Below are 19,552 nucleotides of genomic sequence, written 5' to 3'. Positions count from 1 at the left end.
GTGCTGTGCACCAGAATCAAGTGGTTAATAGCAGGAACACTAAAGAGGACAAACTTTGAAGTGTCTGAAGAGAGACAAGTTACACTTTTTAGATGGTATGTTTCTAGGTTTTTCAACAAAAACACTTACAGCAACTTTATCACAATAATTTATTAGCTCTTAATTGCTTTTTTCATTTTTAATACTTTTCCTAGTACTTTCTCATGAAATCTTTTCTACATAAAATTTGATTATTTTTCCAAACTAGCTAGAAGGGGTGTTAGGAACTCAACAGAAGAGTAACTATAAAGTTCTGAGCATTCATGTTACAGTCTGAGCAGCAACCATGCTTCCATTATGCAAGCTGTGGACCACTGGGGTGCAGGAACCACACAACCTCTAAACAAACCACTCCTCACCCAGCTTCAACTTAGAAAACAGCACACAGCTCCTCAGCTAGCTGATGCAAGCCTTGGAGCTGATTTAACCACACACTGCTTCTGCCAATATCATGCCACACTGGCAGCTTTGCATACACCACTTTTAAACTATCTAGATCTTATGATAGCTTATTTTACATCAGCTAGAAGGATTCTACTGTATTAATACTCCTATCCATCCCTGGGGTGCTGCCTGCAGGAGGATTGCAGACCCCCACATGGAAAACACCTCTCATCTACAAGGCATGCAAGATTAAAGTCCAGCCACACCTTTGCTCTCATCTCTGCACCCCTAAAACATCTGTAAACCAGAAGAGAGGACAAAACATTTAGATGTCAAAAGTTCATCCCATTCCAAAAAAAACCAAAAAAACCACCCCATCTCTGGCAAAGGCATCAGTCACACTGCTGCTTCTGCCACACTTAGATTTTATACCTTCTGTATTAAGTCCTCCAAGAATGAGTGAATGAATGAACAAAGGTAGAACAAATCCCTTCAGCCAACATAACATGCTCAACACATTCCAGCTCTGCTTACATTTTAGGTATTTCCCACATTGCTACCTACCGGAAACTGTGAATACCTTGAAGCTCTTGCTGTAACACCTCTTGTGTTGTTGCTATTAAGTCCAAAGCTCCAACATACTCCGAAGTGGAGAGCAGCAACTGTACTGTGGGCTGTGTTTGGTGTACAGTAGCCATTAATTTCAGTTTACTGTATGCTTTTATACAGTTATTTCTGGTGAGTGACAGTCTTAAAACTCGAAGCGATCCTTCACACATTACTTTATCAATTTTAGCTATTTTCTCTCTAAGCAATTTTACAGCCTGGGAGGTTTTCCTGAGGTAGTCCTGCAACTCATGCTGAGAGGTCATTGCATGAAAAAATGCTTCTGAGCGGAGAGAAATCTGATGAGCAATATTTACTTCCACGATGTCCAGATAATGGCTCAGCTGGGAAGAGGAGGGAAGAGGAAAACCCAACATTATTGTTATGACCTGGAAGCTTTATCACCATGCAAATACACTTTCAGAGTATTTGTCACACTGTATCAAAAGGAAATTTTGCTAAGAAAAGTTAAATCCCTTTGTCATTGTGGTTTAATAACTTCTTTTGAAATTAAATCAAAATCACTGTGGGAAGGCTGATTTGATGCCTTTCTTCCTTGACAATAAAAAGTTAGAGAAGCAAATTAATCTAAAATACCCAAAGTTTTGTACCACATGGTTGTACAATGGCTACAAGAGACAGCTCTGGATACTTGCTTGCATGCAACAGTATATACATGCAGATATGCTATGAAATTTGGTTCACTGAAGCTGCTAAAGGTGCAGCCACTACACTTGATGACATACCACTGGAATGGCTCTGCTTATTTAAAAAGCTGTAGTACTTTCTTAGTAGAAAAATCTCCAGGGTACCTCTGGCTGCAGTTGTACTTTTGTCAACCAGCTGGAATTAGCACTAGGCCTATTTCCTGTGTGCTGGAAATGTGGGACTCCCAGAGACAGAGTACACCTACACGTTCAGAACCTGAAATTCAAATTCTCTGTCCAGCAGTTACCAGACCACTGTGCTGGCCTGATTCTTTGACTGTAAAAGCTCTGTGTTCTGGCTTACGCTGAATATGCAAACTCAAAGGACTGAGGCTTTAGGATGCTCATCTGAATGTTAATATTCAGATGACCTGTTTTCTCAGAGGTGCCAAGCATACAAACCTCCTGCTGAATTCCAAAAGGCCAACTGGAGATGGAAAGGAATTCAGATGGAGAACATTTCCTTCTAGGAGGTATTTTCATACTGCTTCCTACGGATACACTAGGGAATCATACAATATGCAAACCCACCTATTTGGTTCACATCTAATTTAATCAGAAGCATTCTCCACAACCAGCTGTGACACACGTAGCCACAGGGAAAGCCAAGACAGACTCTGACACAAGGATCAAGGAAAGGGCTATTACAAATAATTATTTATGTGATTGTGCCAACCAAACGCCCCAGGTCCCTTCACTATGCTAAACAAGGCAGAACAAACAGAGCAAACAGCACCTGCCTAAAGAGCTTACAGTCCCAATGTAGGGCAACACATGGGAGGGGGTAAAGAAGAAAACATCATGAGGAAATTTTTCAAGTAGATCAACAGCAATCCAAAAGGCTGTAATTAGATCTGGTTAAGACAAGGTTTTCAAAATTCTGTTGGAAAATGGTGCCTGGAGCTAGGGTCAATTATGGCAGCAGGGTGCATATTTACACGTGTTCAGTGTAAACCTCATGCACTTCAGAGGCTTTAAAAAGCAAAACAAAAAAAAAAGGCTTAATTTCAGTCATAAGAAGTATTGTTTTCACTCCTCTGCATCAGTGAGGGCTCTGGGTCTGCTTCAACACAAGTTTTTTCTGAGTGTCTATGCTGCTGCTGCCAGGCACATTTTGGAAAGTTCACAGCACATGCCAGATACTGCTTTTTTATCTTCAGACAGCAACTGCCCCAAAAACCTCCCAAAGAAACTCTCCTCTAACTTCAGGTGTAGAGGACAACCTAACGAACCTTTGAGTTAGCCTCCAGCAGAGCCTGTCTCTTCTTCCGGAGTTTGCAGGAGAGCAGGAAGACTAATTCCCAGAAATTTGCAAACACCTTCCAGACAATCTCAGGTTATTTTTTCCTAATGTACCTCACAGACTCCAAAATAACTCAGATTTTCTAAAAGCATTTTGTGGGTGTACTGTAAAGATGATTCATTATAAGATTTTCTATAGTATCACTACATAACTAGCAAAAAAAGATAAAAACAACCAAGAAAACACTTCCGTTTCCAATACAAAAGAAACAGCTCTTCTTTCGTGTTCTCCTTTGTGCATTGTAAAAATAGATCAGTGCAGACAACAAAAAAAGCAGAAGGAATCTCCTAAAACACAAACACCATAGGATTTAGTATTGCTTTTAGCACAGAAACCACAGTGCCTGTGGTTTTTTGAATTTTAAATTTTCCCGAGATGTTGGAAAGTAATAGTCTTACACAGTGTACACAATCTGTGCAACCCAGCTTTTCCTTCTCATGGAACTGGTCTTCCTCCCTAAGAAAACTACCCCACACCTCTGAAGTTCTCCATATATAGCTGCTTCAGTAAGTTACAGCTGTCATGAAGAGCCAGTTGTTACATCATACACAGATTATTTTTTCCAGATTCAACACATTTACTGAGCAGCGAAAAAAGTTCTCTTTCAGTAGGATGCTCCCTGCATAATTTACTAACAATCTGCAACCCAATGTAAAATGAGAGACAGCAAAGCCCACAATGATGTCTCAAGAAACACTACACAGCAGCAGCCATGGAGTTCCTTTGCAGTATCCACCAGCACTGATGGATAACCACCACAATTTGTGTCAAAGTTGCACCTTTTCTTGAAGTAACTTGGAGGAAGCTGCATCACGATTTCCTTTCCCACCAGCGGTACTAAAATGAGACCATGGTAAAACGGCATTAAATGTTATGGAATCTTCCAAGGCAAAATCTGGTTTCATAAAAATCTGAAACAGAAAAACAAAAGAAATAAATGTGCCTCACTCACCCCTATATTTTTTGCCCCAGTTAAGCACATCTCCTGTCTCATTGAGCTAACAGAGACCTTATTTGTTGATTTCAAAATCCAGATCTTCATTTATCCAGGCAAACCAATTCATTCCAGACCTTACAACCAATGTACTTTAAAAGCTTGGGTGATCTGACAAAGTCTTATCTTCCTGAAAGTGGAAGTCACAGCTCCAAAACTATGTATGTATCCATCCACCTGAGATGACCTAAACACCCTGAGTGTGCAAACATAGGCAGCTTTGAAGCACAGGTGGGCCCTCTCAAGGATCTGAGCAAAGCTTCTTCACTAACAAGGGCATCCTGCTGCTGCTGATCTGGTCACTCCTGGGGCCACAGCTCCAAGGAGGCTGATGATCCAGCCAGCTGTCAGGGGGCCGCAAGGGAACAAGAGCCTCAAGTTGACATCCTTCAGGCAGGATGTAGCAACCGCGCTTGCCACAGGAAGAGTCAGCAACATGTAACAGTAACCACACCTCCTGGAGAACTATTAATCTAAAATTCTCTCTGATGACATTATTCATACTTGGCAAAACCTTGAGCTCACAGGCAAACAGTAGGACCCTCTTCGTTTTATTTATGAAGTGCAATTTTAAAAGGTTCAACACAGACTGCACATCACGCCACACTCAAGCATTCTTGTTTCCTGGACTTTAAACACTGCAGTGACAGCTACTCAAGTTGTAGCCTACACGATTGGCACAGAGATGCTGACCCATATTAACACTCTGACTTCTTACTGTACCTATAAACAATTATTCCTACTAAAATGGAATCTGGAGCTGTGCTTTTTGTCAACCTGACACAAAAACCCACATCATGTACACTCCATGCTTACATGCAAGAGAGCTCTGATCATGGATTCAAACCTAATGCTGAGCTATACACCAGGCAATATTCAAGTTTTCTCAAACTCTTCAGTATTCCCTTTATTCACTTCCTCCTAGACCAGCTAATTCTGCTACACTCTGAGGTCTTAACTTCATTTATTTAAAGATAAAAAAAAAATGGTATTATACTTTAAGAGAAAAACTGAAACTATGAAAACAAGAAGGGAAAAAACCAAAGCAATTCATCCTTAGTCTTTAAATTCTGACTGCTACAGATCCCCCTGAGAATCAACCTAAGTCATCAGCGAGGACAAAATTTCTCAAAAAACAGAGCACATGAACATATCCAACACTTAATGTGAGAAGGCCTTACAACAGCTCAGAGTGCACAGAAGCCATACCTTAGGTACTTGTTCCAGATCTGTCCTGGATTTATCTAAAATTAAACAAAACAAAGGTAGTCATTCAAGAGCAAACAATGGGAAACAATTTCCTTGAACAAGTGAATCTCATGAGGAAGTTTTCAAGACAATGATATAATGTTCCTCACAGAGAGGGAACAGGCTTACCAACTGAAATGAAACTTTCTGACTGAACATGAGGAGAACCTCGACAACATGAGGACAACCAAGCATTGGAGCAAGCTGCCCAAAAGGGCTGGGCACTTTGGAGATTTTCTGGACATATATTTGTAGATTTTTTCTGGGTATTTCTATTTTTCTTGGTAAAGCTTTGAATGGCTTGGCCTGACCTCATAGCTGAACTGGCTCTGAGATGGCAGTTGCTGTAAAGGCCTTCTGAAGTTCCTGCCAACCTGAAATACTCTGATTCCTTGAAGCACTCTTTTGTCCTTTGCAGTTCAGGTCTCATGCTCAGACTACTCAAAAGAGCTTGCACTTGGCTGCTTTGGCAGTGTCAGTGTTAGTCATACAAAGCAATCTACTTAGCACTTCACATTCATTAGTGTGCTGCAAGGGCCAGTAAAAGGTCCTTCTAACACCACTCCAGTTTTAATGCTTCAGACTGAAGCTGCCCATATAATCGCTTTTGCACAGCACTTGGAGATTAGATGCACAAAGACTGGCAAGAAGGATGAACAAGGGCTCGGGCCAGAGTCCCAAGCACTGAGAAAGCAGCTGACCTAACAACTGCAGAGGGTGAGAGAGTTGAGCTGGAAAGAGACTCATTTCATTATATCCCAGCAGAACTTGAAGAAAAGGCAAATATAGACTTTTGAAGTTCAGCCAAAACCCCCGTCCCACCTTTACTCATTACTTTAGGGGGCATTATGAAGAGGGGGCATACTGGAGTACAAAAAAGTTGAGGAATTTAAAAGCAACGAGTCCATACCTCTGCTGGACAGTCTGCTCAACCCTGACAAACATGGCAGTGCTACCTCAACATCACCTCCCATGCTGCTCTCTTTGGTTTTTACTTCATTTGTTTCTTACCTTATTTGCATCTAAGTACAAAAGGCAACCTTGGAATCATCCTGCTGTCCTCAGACTTTGGACACACCAATTCTTACATAAGTGAAAGGCCAAGTGTTGTGGGATAAAGTTTGAGAAAGAGAGGAAACAGTAACAGCAGAATTTACAGAAAATCAAGCTTCAGTTTACCAAATGATGCTTCTACTAGGAACTGTCCAGCTATGCAAGGAGCTCCCAGTTACTTTGGTGACAGTTTTTAAAAACACTCAGACTCTTTTAAAATAGATTAGGCTAAGACTGAAGATGGCACTTTGATTTTGCAGGATGCAGCACAGACTCATTCTGGAACAGCTATTCCAAAGTAACACCAATACAGAGAAACCCTGCAGAAGGGCTTCCTTTTGCACAGAAAAGGAGGAAGAAAGTAAACTGAAACAACTTGATCAGAAGGAGTGAACCACTGAATCTTTTTTACTGTATTACCTGTAGACATTGATAGAGGTAAGACTTACCAAATAAGGATTGATAAATTAACCCTTTTATACTAACATTTTTGAGAAAGTAAATAAAATTAAATAATAAAGACTTCCTCCAAGTTATGAGTGTTTCTTTTCCTGTTACTTGTCTTTATTTTTTTATATTTTGCCTCTTGCCTATTAGTTTCCTTTTAGTTGAACTACTTCCATGAAGTCCTGAAATTGAGCCTTCATATGCAGGTTTGAGCTCCCCAGCCCAAGGCAGACCTAGACATACTGGAGTGAATTGTGTCAAGAGCCACAAAGATGATTAAGAAACGAGGAGAGACAGTTTAGACTGGAAAAGTCCAGGGGAGGTCAATGTGCTTAAAGGTCTGATGGGGGTGCAGAGAACACAAAGCTGATTTTTCTCAGTGGTGCACAGTGCCAGGACAGAGGCAATGGGCAGAAAGAAACTGATACATGAAAGATTTCATTTGAACACAAGGAAGTATTTTTACTGCAAGGGTGGTAAAACACTGAAACAGATTGCCCAGATTGTGTAATTCCCATCTGTGAGATTCACAGTCCAACTGGACATTGTCCTCCCAAAGGTGGCCCTGGCTTGAGCAGATGGTCTAGACTAGATCATCTTGAGATACAATTTCCTCATGGCAGAGATACAGGAATGGCAATGCAGGTCTTCACTGGGAAGCCAACAGGTGATACAAATTTGATGCAAAAGTTTCAATGGATCTTAAAATAAAAAGCAGTTAAAGAAAACACTGCCAGAGCCACAATGACCCACCACGAATCCAAACATGCCAAGAAAAAGTTTAGAAGCAGGTATCACAAATGTTTTGACCTATAAAATGTCAGCAGTGGTCATAAATACTTCTCCGCCTACCATGTCTGAGTTTTCAATTATTGTTTCAAAGAAATCATCAGCTATTATTGTACATGAAGACCTCAAGCAAGTAACAGAGACAATTAGTACATTATAGAATCAATGATGAGTAACATTCCTAACATTTGCTACTGATGTTATAACATATTGATACAAAAAGACAACAATTTTTAATGGCTAAAGGAGGCTTTGACTGTACCGTGAGTGTGTAATAGTGTCCTGTCAAAGGTATCTTTAGGAGTACAAATATTCTTGCACCTTTCATGAACCTTCTCTCTCTGTGGAAGAGAAAATATATTAAAGAATTATTCTGATGCTTAAAACCCAGAATTTTTTCATTTGAAGCAAAACATTCAGTGAAACACTACTAAATTATGCAAAATAATTCCGCAAGTTCACAGTATTTTCTTCCTCTTACAAGCTCAGAAAAAGTTTGTCCAGGTGAAAGGTACCAAAAACTTCAGCCTACAGTGGATATGTTGCTTTTTTCCTGCATCTTTACATCTCAAGAGAAAATGAACACAGAAGTTACTGAGGAGGTGTAATAAATTCTCTACATAATTATATACAATCATAGATCAAGTGTAATTACACATAAAACACTTATTTGCTCACTAATTCAGAAATCACACTAACACACAAAGAATCCTTTCTCAGTGCTAAATCAAATTGGATAAAGTAGAAAATACTTGCACATATTACTAAAGAATACCTTGCTGAAACCACATATCTTGTTTCATCATGCAGTTTTGAATTTTAACCACCACCAGAGATTATAGTGGTCAAAAATTATGTTTCTAAAGAACACCAATGTTAACTAGATTTCTGCTAGAAGCTACATCACAGTTCAGTTACAAAATCTTCCTTCATTTAGCATTCACTGCACGAAATACTAATTTTAAAGAATGAAACCTTAAAACATTTTAAATGCTGAATATGTCAGTTAAAGGCAATAGTTCAGTTGTACACAATTCCCTTCCACAGTCTTTAACTATAATTACACAAGTAACACTTCCTGCAGCTGATTCTAAACCAGCAAAAAAAAAAAAAAGTTACAAACCAAGGAAGCAGAAAACAGCAGGAGACTTCTACACATTCTTTCAGTTTTTTTAAAAAAAGAATACTACATACTTACTGACACTTGTATTTTTAAGAGATTGTAGAAGTCTCCTACTGGTCCTGGAGTCCTTAGATGTAGCTTATACTTCCCTGTTACAAAAGAAATCACCAAGATAATAGGCCTCTTTATAGTTTAAGAAGTTAATGTATAAATTTAGACTGAAGACTCCTAAAAAGTATCTCCAACCTTTGCAGCATATAGTCATTAGATCCAAAGGTCTGAGAATGCTAATGTTGCATTGTAGAGCCCAATCCTTAAACAATCCTTACAGGAAAAAAACATATTAACAACCAGAAAGAATAAATATGAACTGCAAGCCCAGGTGCAGAGCTCAGTACTCAGAAATAGAAGTTAAAAATATCATGAAATTGTCTTAGGACAATTCAGAGAGCATTTTCCACACAATGGAAACCAGAAATGTCTAACGGACCCAACCAACACTGACAAAGCAAATTAATTATCAGCTAACTGTACAATGGGCTACTAGCAGGAACAATCTAATTAACAGGCTCTCATTCTGGTCCTTAGGACTATATGCATCTAACTGGGGGTTCTTACCGGAGTGATTTCCTGTTGGTATAATGCAAAATGTTCCTTGGTGATCTGTGGGAGGTAGAATGAAGGCGTGACTTCAGTGTCCACAAAGTCCACTCCCCATGTTTTTGTAAAGAAATCAGATTCCCTTTTTGCTAACCTAGGATCATTTAGTGCTGCTGGGAGATTGACTTTGGAATGATAAATAGTCCATCTTTGCTGATCCACAACTAGAGATGGGCTGTCATGTAAGTTATTGGGATTGCCTGCAGCACAAAAGACAAGACAGTTTGTTAGGGTGAGAAACAAAGCTGTAGCTTTTGCTAAAATATGTTTCTTAAGCAAACCATATTTTATCAATTACATACTAGATTAGAACTATCTATGCACACAACAGATCATATTCTCCTTCTGCAACACTTCACCTTGCATTTCTTCTATGAGATTAACCAACTCAAGATTTGAACACAGAAGTGCTGTATTGACACTCATTAAATAGATTCAGCTCAACATTACCTTCTACTGAAGAGAAAAAGATTCCAACCACAAATGTATTTCTAATAATCTGATCTTGGATCAGAATGACAGCTGCAATTTGTTAGCACTGTATGCCATAATTCTTAAGATCCCATTCCACCTACTCCTGTAAGCTAAGCTTTAGTGCAACACAACAGCTGAAACCATGACCAAAATCTGGTTTAACAACAACACCAGAGACTTAATATAAAACAGAATCATGGCATGCTTGGAAATAAGACTATGGCTTAGTACACTACACCCAGTATACAAGAAATATTGACTGGATAGCTGGTAATGGTTCAGCAAACTGAGCTGCTTTTTCCCACTCCTTGCACACCAGCATTACCTGTGGGTTCCTTGGGACACACATCCGGCAGGGACTGCACAGGACGAAAACGTTTCGTGGCATCCACTTCTTTTTTAAAGAAAGTATCACTGCTGCTTGACTGAGGCACTGGTGAAGAACTGTGGCTTGATGCCATTGCATAAAATCACCACTTGATAAAAGCTAAATAGGAAACAATAGATATCAAGGCTTTAATAAAGCTCTGGGGACACACCATCAAAACAATGACACTCCAGCACTGCTTTTAACTGCAATAGTTCAACTGACACATTTCAACAAGAGGAGAAAGTTTATTTTAAACACAAAAATAAAAGGCAGAACGTAACTTCATAGTCTACTCCTCACACACCTGTAGGTTTGGAGGATAGACTGTTGTTGTGCACAGTACCAATAAAATGTTATATTAGGGAAAAAGAGCAAGTCTTTCAGGCACTTCTTCCTTTCTTGCCACAACTATTGCAGCCACAGTGCACATATTCACAATAGAATTTCCTCTCAAATATCAGGAAACCTTGTACTTCAATCAGGAAAACTGACAATTCAACTTTTATGGCTGCCTAGTAAAGTACAGTTTATTTCAGCATAATGTATTTGCACAGAGAAGACAAATTATAGATCAAAAAGCTCCAGAGTAAGCAAAGTCCCACTAATTTTCCGTTCAATTTTACGATCCCAATTTGAAAATAAATGGCCTTAAAAATTTTACACCAGGGCTGAACTTAGTGAGTTCTTTCCATCTGTAAACAAAACTGCATTTCCATCAAAGTATCAGACAGTAGTACACTGCAAAATTATTAGAGAGGTTTGAGAGCTTATTAAAACTGTGCAGCTCAAGGAGTGCCGGTTCAAAAGGATCCATCTGGATCCTCGCCTTTAAGGAGAAATTAAACACATCTAGCAAAATCTTAGCATTTAACTACTAACCCTTAATGGACACATAAATTACTCACTACCCTGTAAAGGAGAACAGAAAGATTAAAGGCCAATTTTATCTTCAAGTGCTAAAGCAGGCACCAAGGGATGGCTGTACCTCACTGTGTTGGCTTTCAGCAGCATCACATATATTACAAATCTCATTTGGAAAAGAAAAAGAAAAGGTTCTACTTTCTAATCAAAGTTGAAAGTGTCTTACAAAACAATTCTAAAAGATGTTCAGCTATAACAGAGCATCCCAATGAAGAGGCACCTTTTAAGAAAAATATAACTAGCAGGCAGAGAGTGTGCACAGTCAGAAGTAGTCAGACAAAAAACTTTTCCAAACATCTGGCATATCTTCTGTAAATATCATAAAGCATTAATCTCTCTCCCCCAAAAGACCCACAAAACCCTTTTTGTCTACTACTTTTATTGCATTTTCACATTTTTATGTTCTTCCCTTGACATTTCCAAAGTAACTTCTTCATTAAGCTCTTCCCAAATGTTTTGAGGTGGTTTTGTGAAAAATCTAGTATATGATGACAAACACTTACCATTTTAGCATTCTTAAAAAACACATCCAGTGCTATGTAGCCATGACCAAGTCTCTTGAAGGTATACAGTAAATTTACCTGCACTTGGAACTGCTTCAAAATGTTATATATGCAGTTTTTCTCCTGAAAAATCCTCTGTAATATGAGCCACAGTCTGCTCTAGTTAGATGTATGAGCAACTAGGGCAATTTGTAGAAGGCACTGAAATACTGTAACTCTTGCAAGCCTTACATTAAGCCTTTCTCCTTTCCCCACAATGAAGTACCAACTAAAAGAATTGTCTAGGATATGAATTGTCTCAACTACATAAATCTGAGTGGAGAAAATGCTATCTGTGTGATGCTAGTCAAAGATTTAGAACAAATTTAAAAGACAATTTAAGACTGAAGAGTAGCTCAACACCTCAGAATTTCAAAAACAAGCTTTATCTATTCTTGCACAGATATTTTCATTACATATCGCCATAAAATATTCACTGACAAACCTTAAAATAGAATGAAAAGAGTACAATAAAACACCAGTGCAAGCAGTAACCTTCATACTGTTGAGTGTATTTCAACAAGATATAAGGCTTCATAGGCAGAGGCCTTCTTAAGTGGCACGCAATCTGATGCTATACTAAATTATTCATAGCTAGCAGCTATTCTAGTACCCTCAAAAGTCAGGACCTTATGGATAATTAACTCCAATGAACCACATCTGCACAGGAAAAAACTCATCTCTGTACTGCCCAAAGCCAGGCATTCCTCAAAATGCAGTCCTTAAATTGTCCAATAAAGTGTAACTTCAAAAAGATGAAGAAAACTGGACAACAGTACCTGAATTAAATGCACATTACAAAGGAATACGTGCCAAGCCCATATAAAGGCAAAAATACTGCCCTACACTCATTTCTGTACACTAACCTTACCCACAACTAAAAACTTTTAATTTATTCACCAACAGAACAGCAGCTCCTTGTGCTCCACTACTGAACATTTTATAGACAAATGAACCTATAACTAGCTCTTAAACCAACATACTTAAATACCCAATAAGAGACAAACTTGCTGATCTAAACATACCAAAAAAATGAAACTCAGTGTTAACACAGAACAAAGTGTTAATACCGAACAAAACTTCGGCAGAGTATTTTAACTCATTCAATTTTCCATGCAAGTGAAAGGCAGGTAAATGCAGCTAACTGCACTAACTGTGCAGAATGACAGGCAGGTAAATGCAGTTAACTGCATTAACTGTGCAGAATGAATTATGAAATGGTGAGTCCCCTGAGTCTCTTACTTAGAACATATTGCTGTAGTAATAACGTGCGCCTGTGTAACTTAATGACGTCAGCGTTTAAATTATACACAATTAAAATGGGTTAGATCAACCGTGTTCTCTCCACTAATCACCATAATTTATTCAAATTTTGTCTAGCAATGTGTATTAAACTAATGCAATTTAAAAAAATGTTTAGAGGTTAGACACCAGAGTAGTCATGGAACCTGGAACTCAGGATTATGGTTCTCTTTGCAACATGCCTACAATATATTACATCCATTTTGTACACACTGTATTAATTTCCTTATTTAAAAAGATTACATTAAATTACACTGTCACTGTAAAGACTTAATACCGCTGAAATGAAACCAAATCAGCCATGGTAACAATGAAAATAGCTGTGATGATCTGAGTTGACAGTATTCCTACAGTTTGAGCACACAAAGAATTGTACTCCAACTTACAGCCTCCTCTTCAAAAATATTCTTGTTCAGTAACTTGCTCAGCAAGTACGATATGACACAGCTGTACAACACAGCACGGAACAAAATACTGTGGTGACGAGAGTAAGAGCCACACACTTGGATACTGCACAGTCAGCGAAACAGCAGCTCTGTGAGCTAGCAAGGCATTAATCACATGAGGTTATTTCTGAGATGACTACGCTGTGACTCTTGAGTTTCGCACCCGAGGTTTCAGCTGTTGGAAGAGAGCACAACAAACAACTAAGTGTATTACTCAGAAGTAATTGCACAAGGTGCTTGTAACTCTGGAGGATGTGCTTGTTTTTTTTAAGTATCAGGACTTGTACAAAAGTTCTTCAGAAACTGCCTTCCCATATTCTGATTATTCACATGTTTTGTTTTTCTAATATCATTCATCCAATCTGCTCTCCAAATTTTATTTTAGCTTCAAAAATAGTGACACCTAAGAAGAGACACTCAGATTTCAGGGGAAGAGTCCCCAGGGTTCCAACTGAACATACAACACTGAGCAAGTTTCCTTCAAGTATTCCTCATTGTCCACAACAAGCCAAGCTTGGATGCCAGCAGGCACTTTTCAAGGGGCATGCTCTGCATCCCAAAGGTAAGGCAGGAGAAGTTTCTCTGTGAACACAAATGGCATGCTAAAGTCCCTGCTGCTTGTCATGGCTTTGGCAACAACAGAGTGAAAGGAAAACATTTCAAGCACTCTTCTGGCTACCCAACACGCTTTGGAATAGAAAACTATCAGAAGCCACAAGTCAAGCTAAAGCAAGATATTGCACCATTTCTAGAAGATATGATAAATACTAAAGACACTCACTAAAGAAAAGCATACCTGAAACTTAACTAAAAGACAAAAATGCACAAGAGACTCCTTCCACGACCTCAACAGTTAATAAATGGTGTATTGTTATTGGCCTAACATATTTACTCTGTTCTCAAAAGTGGAGCTTTCCCTATGTATTATTACACAGCTCTTTTTGCTAAATCAGCAGGATTCCACCCTGTAACAGGGAAACCATGGTACGAGCAAAGTACACAGCACCTTTGTAAGACAATGAGAGCCAGACTGCACAGCGCAAGCTTTCACGTTTTTTTTCAACCAGCTAATTCCTCAGGCTGAAAATTCCATGCTTGTCACTGGTGCCCTGAAACAGACATCCCTATTGCAGCAGGGGAGCCAAGGTTAGCTTGGAGCAGAAACATTTAAGCAGTTTCAGAGACTGAGGCTAAAGCTGTGGGGGGCTGTTCTGCTGATCCAAGCTCTTTCTGAATACCTGCTTCCACCCTGGGGTTTCAGAGGAGGAAGGTGATGACTGCCAGGGGAATAACGAGGCCAGAATCAGAAGAGAGCTGTGACTCGTCCCCATGGCAAGCCACCTATGTTTGGAGCATACTCCAACATGAAACCTCTTCACACAGCTTAAGAGAGGAGGCCATATGAGCCTGGTCTGAGAGCCTAATAAATATAATTGTATTTTTATTCACAAACAAACATGTATTTGAGTGCATTCTGCACACCCCAACAGTATCCCCAGCCCCATGTTCCCACAGCGAGGGTGTACCTTCTCTGCAAAGTTAGCATGACTGAGGACCATCCAGGTTAGCCTTGCTGGGATGAAATCAACCCAACAAGGAAGCAATGTATGAGTTATCTGCATTTACCATCTGCCCTGCTTAGCCACACACGCTGTTATGCTCCAGCAGATTCTAATTCCTCAGACTGTGCTACCTTCCCAGCAAACTGCAGAAGGGGGACTGTGGAACAGCAAGAGCACTTGAATAGCCCAAAGAGTAATACCACCACCCTCCCCTTAAATTGTCTCCTTCATAAGGCCATCTCAAAACACTCTCCTCAAACAGGGAAACAGGCAAGAAAAAACAGTAGTGACTCCAAAGAAGGAACAGAACAGCTGCATCCCCACTGCAAAGCACCATGGGTAGCCCACATGGCCAGGATAAAACAACATCTGACTTTCATATTATCACATTTTGTACTGGTTTCTTTTGCCCTTCACAGCTGTAGCCACATGAACAGCAGATTTTAAAAAAAAGAAAAAAAAAAGAAAAAAGCTTTAGCTGAGCTTCACTTCTTTAAACACAAGAATGAGATCCTCTGAAAAGAATTACCCTCAAAAGTCCCATCACTGAATAATGTCTTGTTACTTAAAATAATCCACAAGTGGAAACATTTTGTCAAAAACTGGAAAGCAATTTATCTCCTTTTGGACAAGCTATCTGCAAAGTTGTATTTTGCTTTCATTAAGGTACCAAATAAATAATTACATTAAACACTCGTGATGTACCCACTGCAGCAAATACACTTCCTCTCATCTGGAAACCCAACCTCCCAACGCTGAACATTAATTTGAAATCAGAAGGCAGTTTCTGTGCTGGAGAAACAGACCTACCTACTGCTATTTAGGTCATTATGCACCCACTTCTTCCACACAAGAGGTGTCAGAATCATTCAGAAACAACCATCAAAGCAGTAAAAATACATGTCAGAAAAGGCCTTGTGGTTAGTTACTATCACACAAGATGAGAATGAAGTCTCTTTGTACCTTTTCTTCCAGGCATCAGCATTAGAGTGCATTACCCCCCTTGAAAAACAGTGAAATACGAGCATCTTACAGAGCTCCAGAGAGGTCCACACAGCTGAACAAAGACCAAGGAGCCCCAGCAGGCATTCCTGCTATGAATCTGTCAAAGGCAGACACCGCAGAGCAGTCACATGCGAAGAAAAGGCAGAAGAACTGCACCAGTCCCAGCAAAAATCCCAACACTGAGGTCCTGACGTGACAAAAAGAGTCCAACAAGATTCTCATGGCAACCATGATTCCCTGTACAGCCCCTCCACTTGCCATCTTCAGCAGGGCTAGGTTCCACTTGTTCATCAGAAAATAACTTCCGAAAAATACGAATTTTCACGGGTATCCTGTGTTTCCGAAGCCTTACCCAAGTCCTGAACTGCAAGTAGCTATGAGGGAGCCAAATAAAAATATTGCACAGTTTGACACCATGCATAAAGCTATGACCAGAGACTGTCAAAAAGCAGGCTCAGTGCACTTCACATCAAGTCCTGACACAGGATGCCAGTGCACTGTCACTCTACAGGGCAGGTACTCTGCAAACAAGACCATCCAAACTTTAACTTCGTGAGCAACAGACCGTGCCACCCATGTTTGTTGCTGGTCCCTGCGGTATTCATACCTGCCCAACAGAAGATCAAACAAAACTGATCACCTCTATTCACATCACTTCCTTTTCACCCCTCCAACAGCTTCCGTTGATACAAAGAATAAAATAATTCCATGGCATAAAACCCAGTATGGTCATGCTACACCTAGAATGCGAAAAACCAAAAGGAAGGTCTTACACTGCTGCTTACAGTGACTGTATAAAAATGATGGAAACTCTCTAACACATTACAATATGCCAGATATGCTACTCCAATTCTAATAATCTAGCCCTAACACACACCCACACACATCCAAAACGGCCCCCTTTTTTAAAAATTAAGGACCAGATTGATAAGAGAAAAAGCTGGGATATTTAAGCTACTAAGTACGAGTACTTTGGTGGGTGCAAAAAGCTAAAAATAGGAAGACAAATTCTAGATTTGCTGGAAAATATGATTTGGATTTACTTGTATGAGGCCCCAGAAATATGTACATAGAACATCCACACTCATGCTCACCTGCTTACTCTTTCTGCTCCATTCATAAAACAAGACAAGAAATAAAGTGTGAAGGGAAGGAAAAAAGTAGAAACCAAAAGCAAACTATGAACCTCTCAGCTGGAAGGATAATATGATGCTCATGGGCCTTCTCTCTTCTTCAGACTGACAGCTCCTCATTTTCCCTGTACTCTGGAGAAGGAAAGCAGAAGTGGCTTCTTCACAGAGCAGCTGCCCCAAAAGAAGAAACAATACCTACATGATCATGATTCCATTTCCCAACCTCTTCCTGCTCAAACTGCCAAAGAGAAGCCTGAAGTCAGCTTTCTCCACTCATTTCTAGTAGCTCCTGACATTTTCCAGGCAAACAATATCTTCGTTCAACGTTGGAAATGTCCATCTCCTTCTACTCCCTGAAGTTTGTGCCTGCCAACAAGGCAAGATTCCTGCACACATTCCAGACTCCCACTACAGAGAAAAATGGTGCCGAAGACAGAGGGAGATTTGGGACAGATCCTGTTACTGGCAAATGGGATGGGAGAGGTAGAGATGCTTCTTGTTGTGCAACTTTCTGACCTCACTGGTGAGGCTGTCCAGTGACTTTTGCATGAACAGCCATGGATCTCCTGTCAATTAGTCCATTTTAGGCACTGTTTTCCTACCCAACAGATGAACCAAGCCCACACCTAAAGGATTTCAAGACCTTTTGTCTGCGAAAGTCTGTCAAAGAGTCACACTGACTCTCAGGTCATGACAGTAACTGCTGCAGCCACTACAACAATTAATGTACTGCAGTTGGGTGTTTAAGTAAGAGAGCAATTTCTCGCAGGGCTGCACAGAAACAGCTGGACAAGTCCATAGGACTTCTCATTCAGGACTTCATCAGTACAGGTAAAACAATAAAGTCAATACACCACCTATGCTAGAAACTCAAAAAAACCAAATACATACAAGTCTGTAGCCCAGTAACTATTTTGATGCACCTTAAAACAGACACTGGATTGTGATAACCCTATGTCTTTTAACAGAAATCCTAAGTATTTAGAGAATATAAGAAAAACTGAGAAGAAAAAGGGACTCAGCAACGTACTGAGGCCCAAACTAGCCAGTCGGAGAGGGAAAGTTTCTTCTGGGATTGCAGAAGGCAATTTACACCCCCATAGGTAAACCTCTCTTAACATCACGCACCGTCTTTGAAAAATTAAAGTAAAGAAATGCAAGAAATTAATCTGCCCATCACACAGTTTTAGGATCATGGCATTCCTACATGGCTTATGGAACCAACGAGCCCTTCAGCGCTCCACATCCCAGTCCATCCTGACTGCCATGCGCCAGAGGAAAACACTCAATACTTGCTCTAAACGTTAGCTCTCGAGCCGGCCATACCTTATAGAGAACAGGCCAGGAGTATCTCCCGGAGGCCGTCGTCATATCTGTCCCCGTGGCATGGTCGGGAATGCTGCGGGGACCTGCGGGACAGTGACCGCATGAGGGAGGCCCGGCCGCACGCCGACACCTCCGCACCCTGCCCGCGCCTCCCGCCGGGCACCGCCCGCTGCCCACCGGGGGTTACCATAGAAATTCCGAACGGGGATTTGCAGAGAAGGAGGGAAAGCGGGCCGCGGGCAGTCCCCCCCGCCCACCTCCCCTCGCGTCCCTCCGCTCTGCCGCCCGGTCCAGGCCGCCCGGGCCGCCCACACAAAGGGCGCCCGGGGAAATTAAACTTTCCCGGCCGCTCCCCGGGGGAGCCCCAGCGGCGGGCGGGGGCGGGAGCGGGAGGCGGCGGGGCCGGCGGCGGGTGGGCCCCCTGAGCTGTACCTGCGGCGCCGGGCGGGATGCGCGGCCTAGCGCGGCTCCTCCGCCGCGACACGTCGGTGCCCCGGCGCAGGGCGGCGCAGGAAGGGCCCGGGCGGCGGCGGGAGGAACCAGGCCCCGCCTCTGCCACCGCCCGGGGGAGGAGCCGCGGCCGCGGCTGGCGGAAGGGGCTGCGCTGCCGCTGCCCGCGCTGGGACTGCGGGGCTGTGCCTGCGGTGCCTACGGTCGACGTTTGGGAAACCTCGGCCCTGAACACCCCCGTGGGGGCTCTGCAGCCCGTTTGACTCAGGTTTGTATTTCAGGCTGTAGTTCTCCGTCAGGCCGCAGAAGCTGCTGGAGGACGCGTTAAGTCCCACTGAAGCAGTAGCAGCCTCATGCTTGATCGTGCCTTAAACACGCTTGAATTCTCGGCCGTGGTCCTGTGGCAAACAACAAAACACAGGGAAACCGGTTAATCAACAGCAGCGATTCCGGCGGTGTTTAATAACCCAAGCATGTGGCTGTGTGGATGCACGAGTGTGGAAATCCGTGGGTCGCACGGGTTCACGCCTGGGATTGCAGCCCGCTGAGTCGTGTTTTTGTCTGGTGCTGGCCGCAGACAGACTGGGCCGAAGATGTTGTTCTGCTCCTTGGTGGTCAAGGTCGGCAGGGTTTCATTCCGTACAATTTGTTCTGCAGACTCGGCCAAT

General features: G+C 41.5%; 1 protein-coding gene across 1 annotated transcript in view; it reads right to left on the bottom strand.

Moving 5' to 3' along the window:
• The window catches only part of VPS54 (VPS54 subunit of GARP complex), a 46,652-nt gene extending 27,714 nt beyond the window's left edge, over window positions 1–18,938 (bottom strand). Inside the window, exons 1-8 of the mRNA XM_033056802.1 lie at window positions 18,867–18,938; window positions 18,435–18,517; window positions 10,153–10,314; window positions 9,312–9,553; window positions 7,833–7,911; window positions 5,243–5,277; window positions 3,819–3,950; window positions 988–1,373 (exon numbers count right to left, since the gene is read on the bottom strand). Of these exons, the coding sequence (XP_032912693.1) occupies window positions 988–1,373; window positions 3,819–3,950; window positions 5,243–5,277; window positions 7,833–7,911; window positions 9,312–9,553; window positions 10,153–10,288 (1,010 nt within the window). The 5' untranslated portion in view covers window positions 10,289–10,314; window positions 18,435–18,517; window positions 18,867–18,938. The remainder of the gene's footprint in view (window positions 1–987; window positions 1,374–3,818; window positions 3,951–5,242; window positions 5,278–7,832; window positions 7,912–9,311; window positions 9,554–10,152; window positions 10,315–18,434; window positions 18,518–18,866) is intronic.
• Window positions 18,939–19,552: the final 614 nt, after the last annotated feature.

The sequence above is a fragment of the Catharus ustulatus genome, chromosome 3 (genome assembly GCF_009819885.2).
Source record: "Catharus ustulatus isolate bCatUst1 chromosome 3, bCatUst1.pri.v2, whole genome shotgun sequence".
Taxonomy (NCBI): Eukaryota; Metazoa; Chordata; class Aves; order Passeriformes; family Turdidae; genus Catharus; species Catharus ustulatus.
This window is presented reverse-complemented; position numbering and strand designations above follow the sequence as displayed.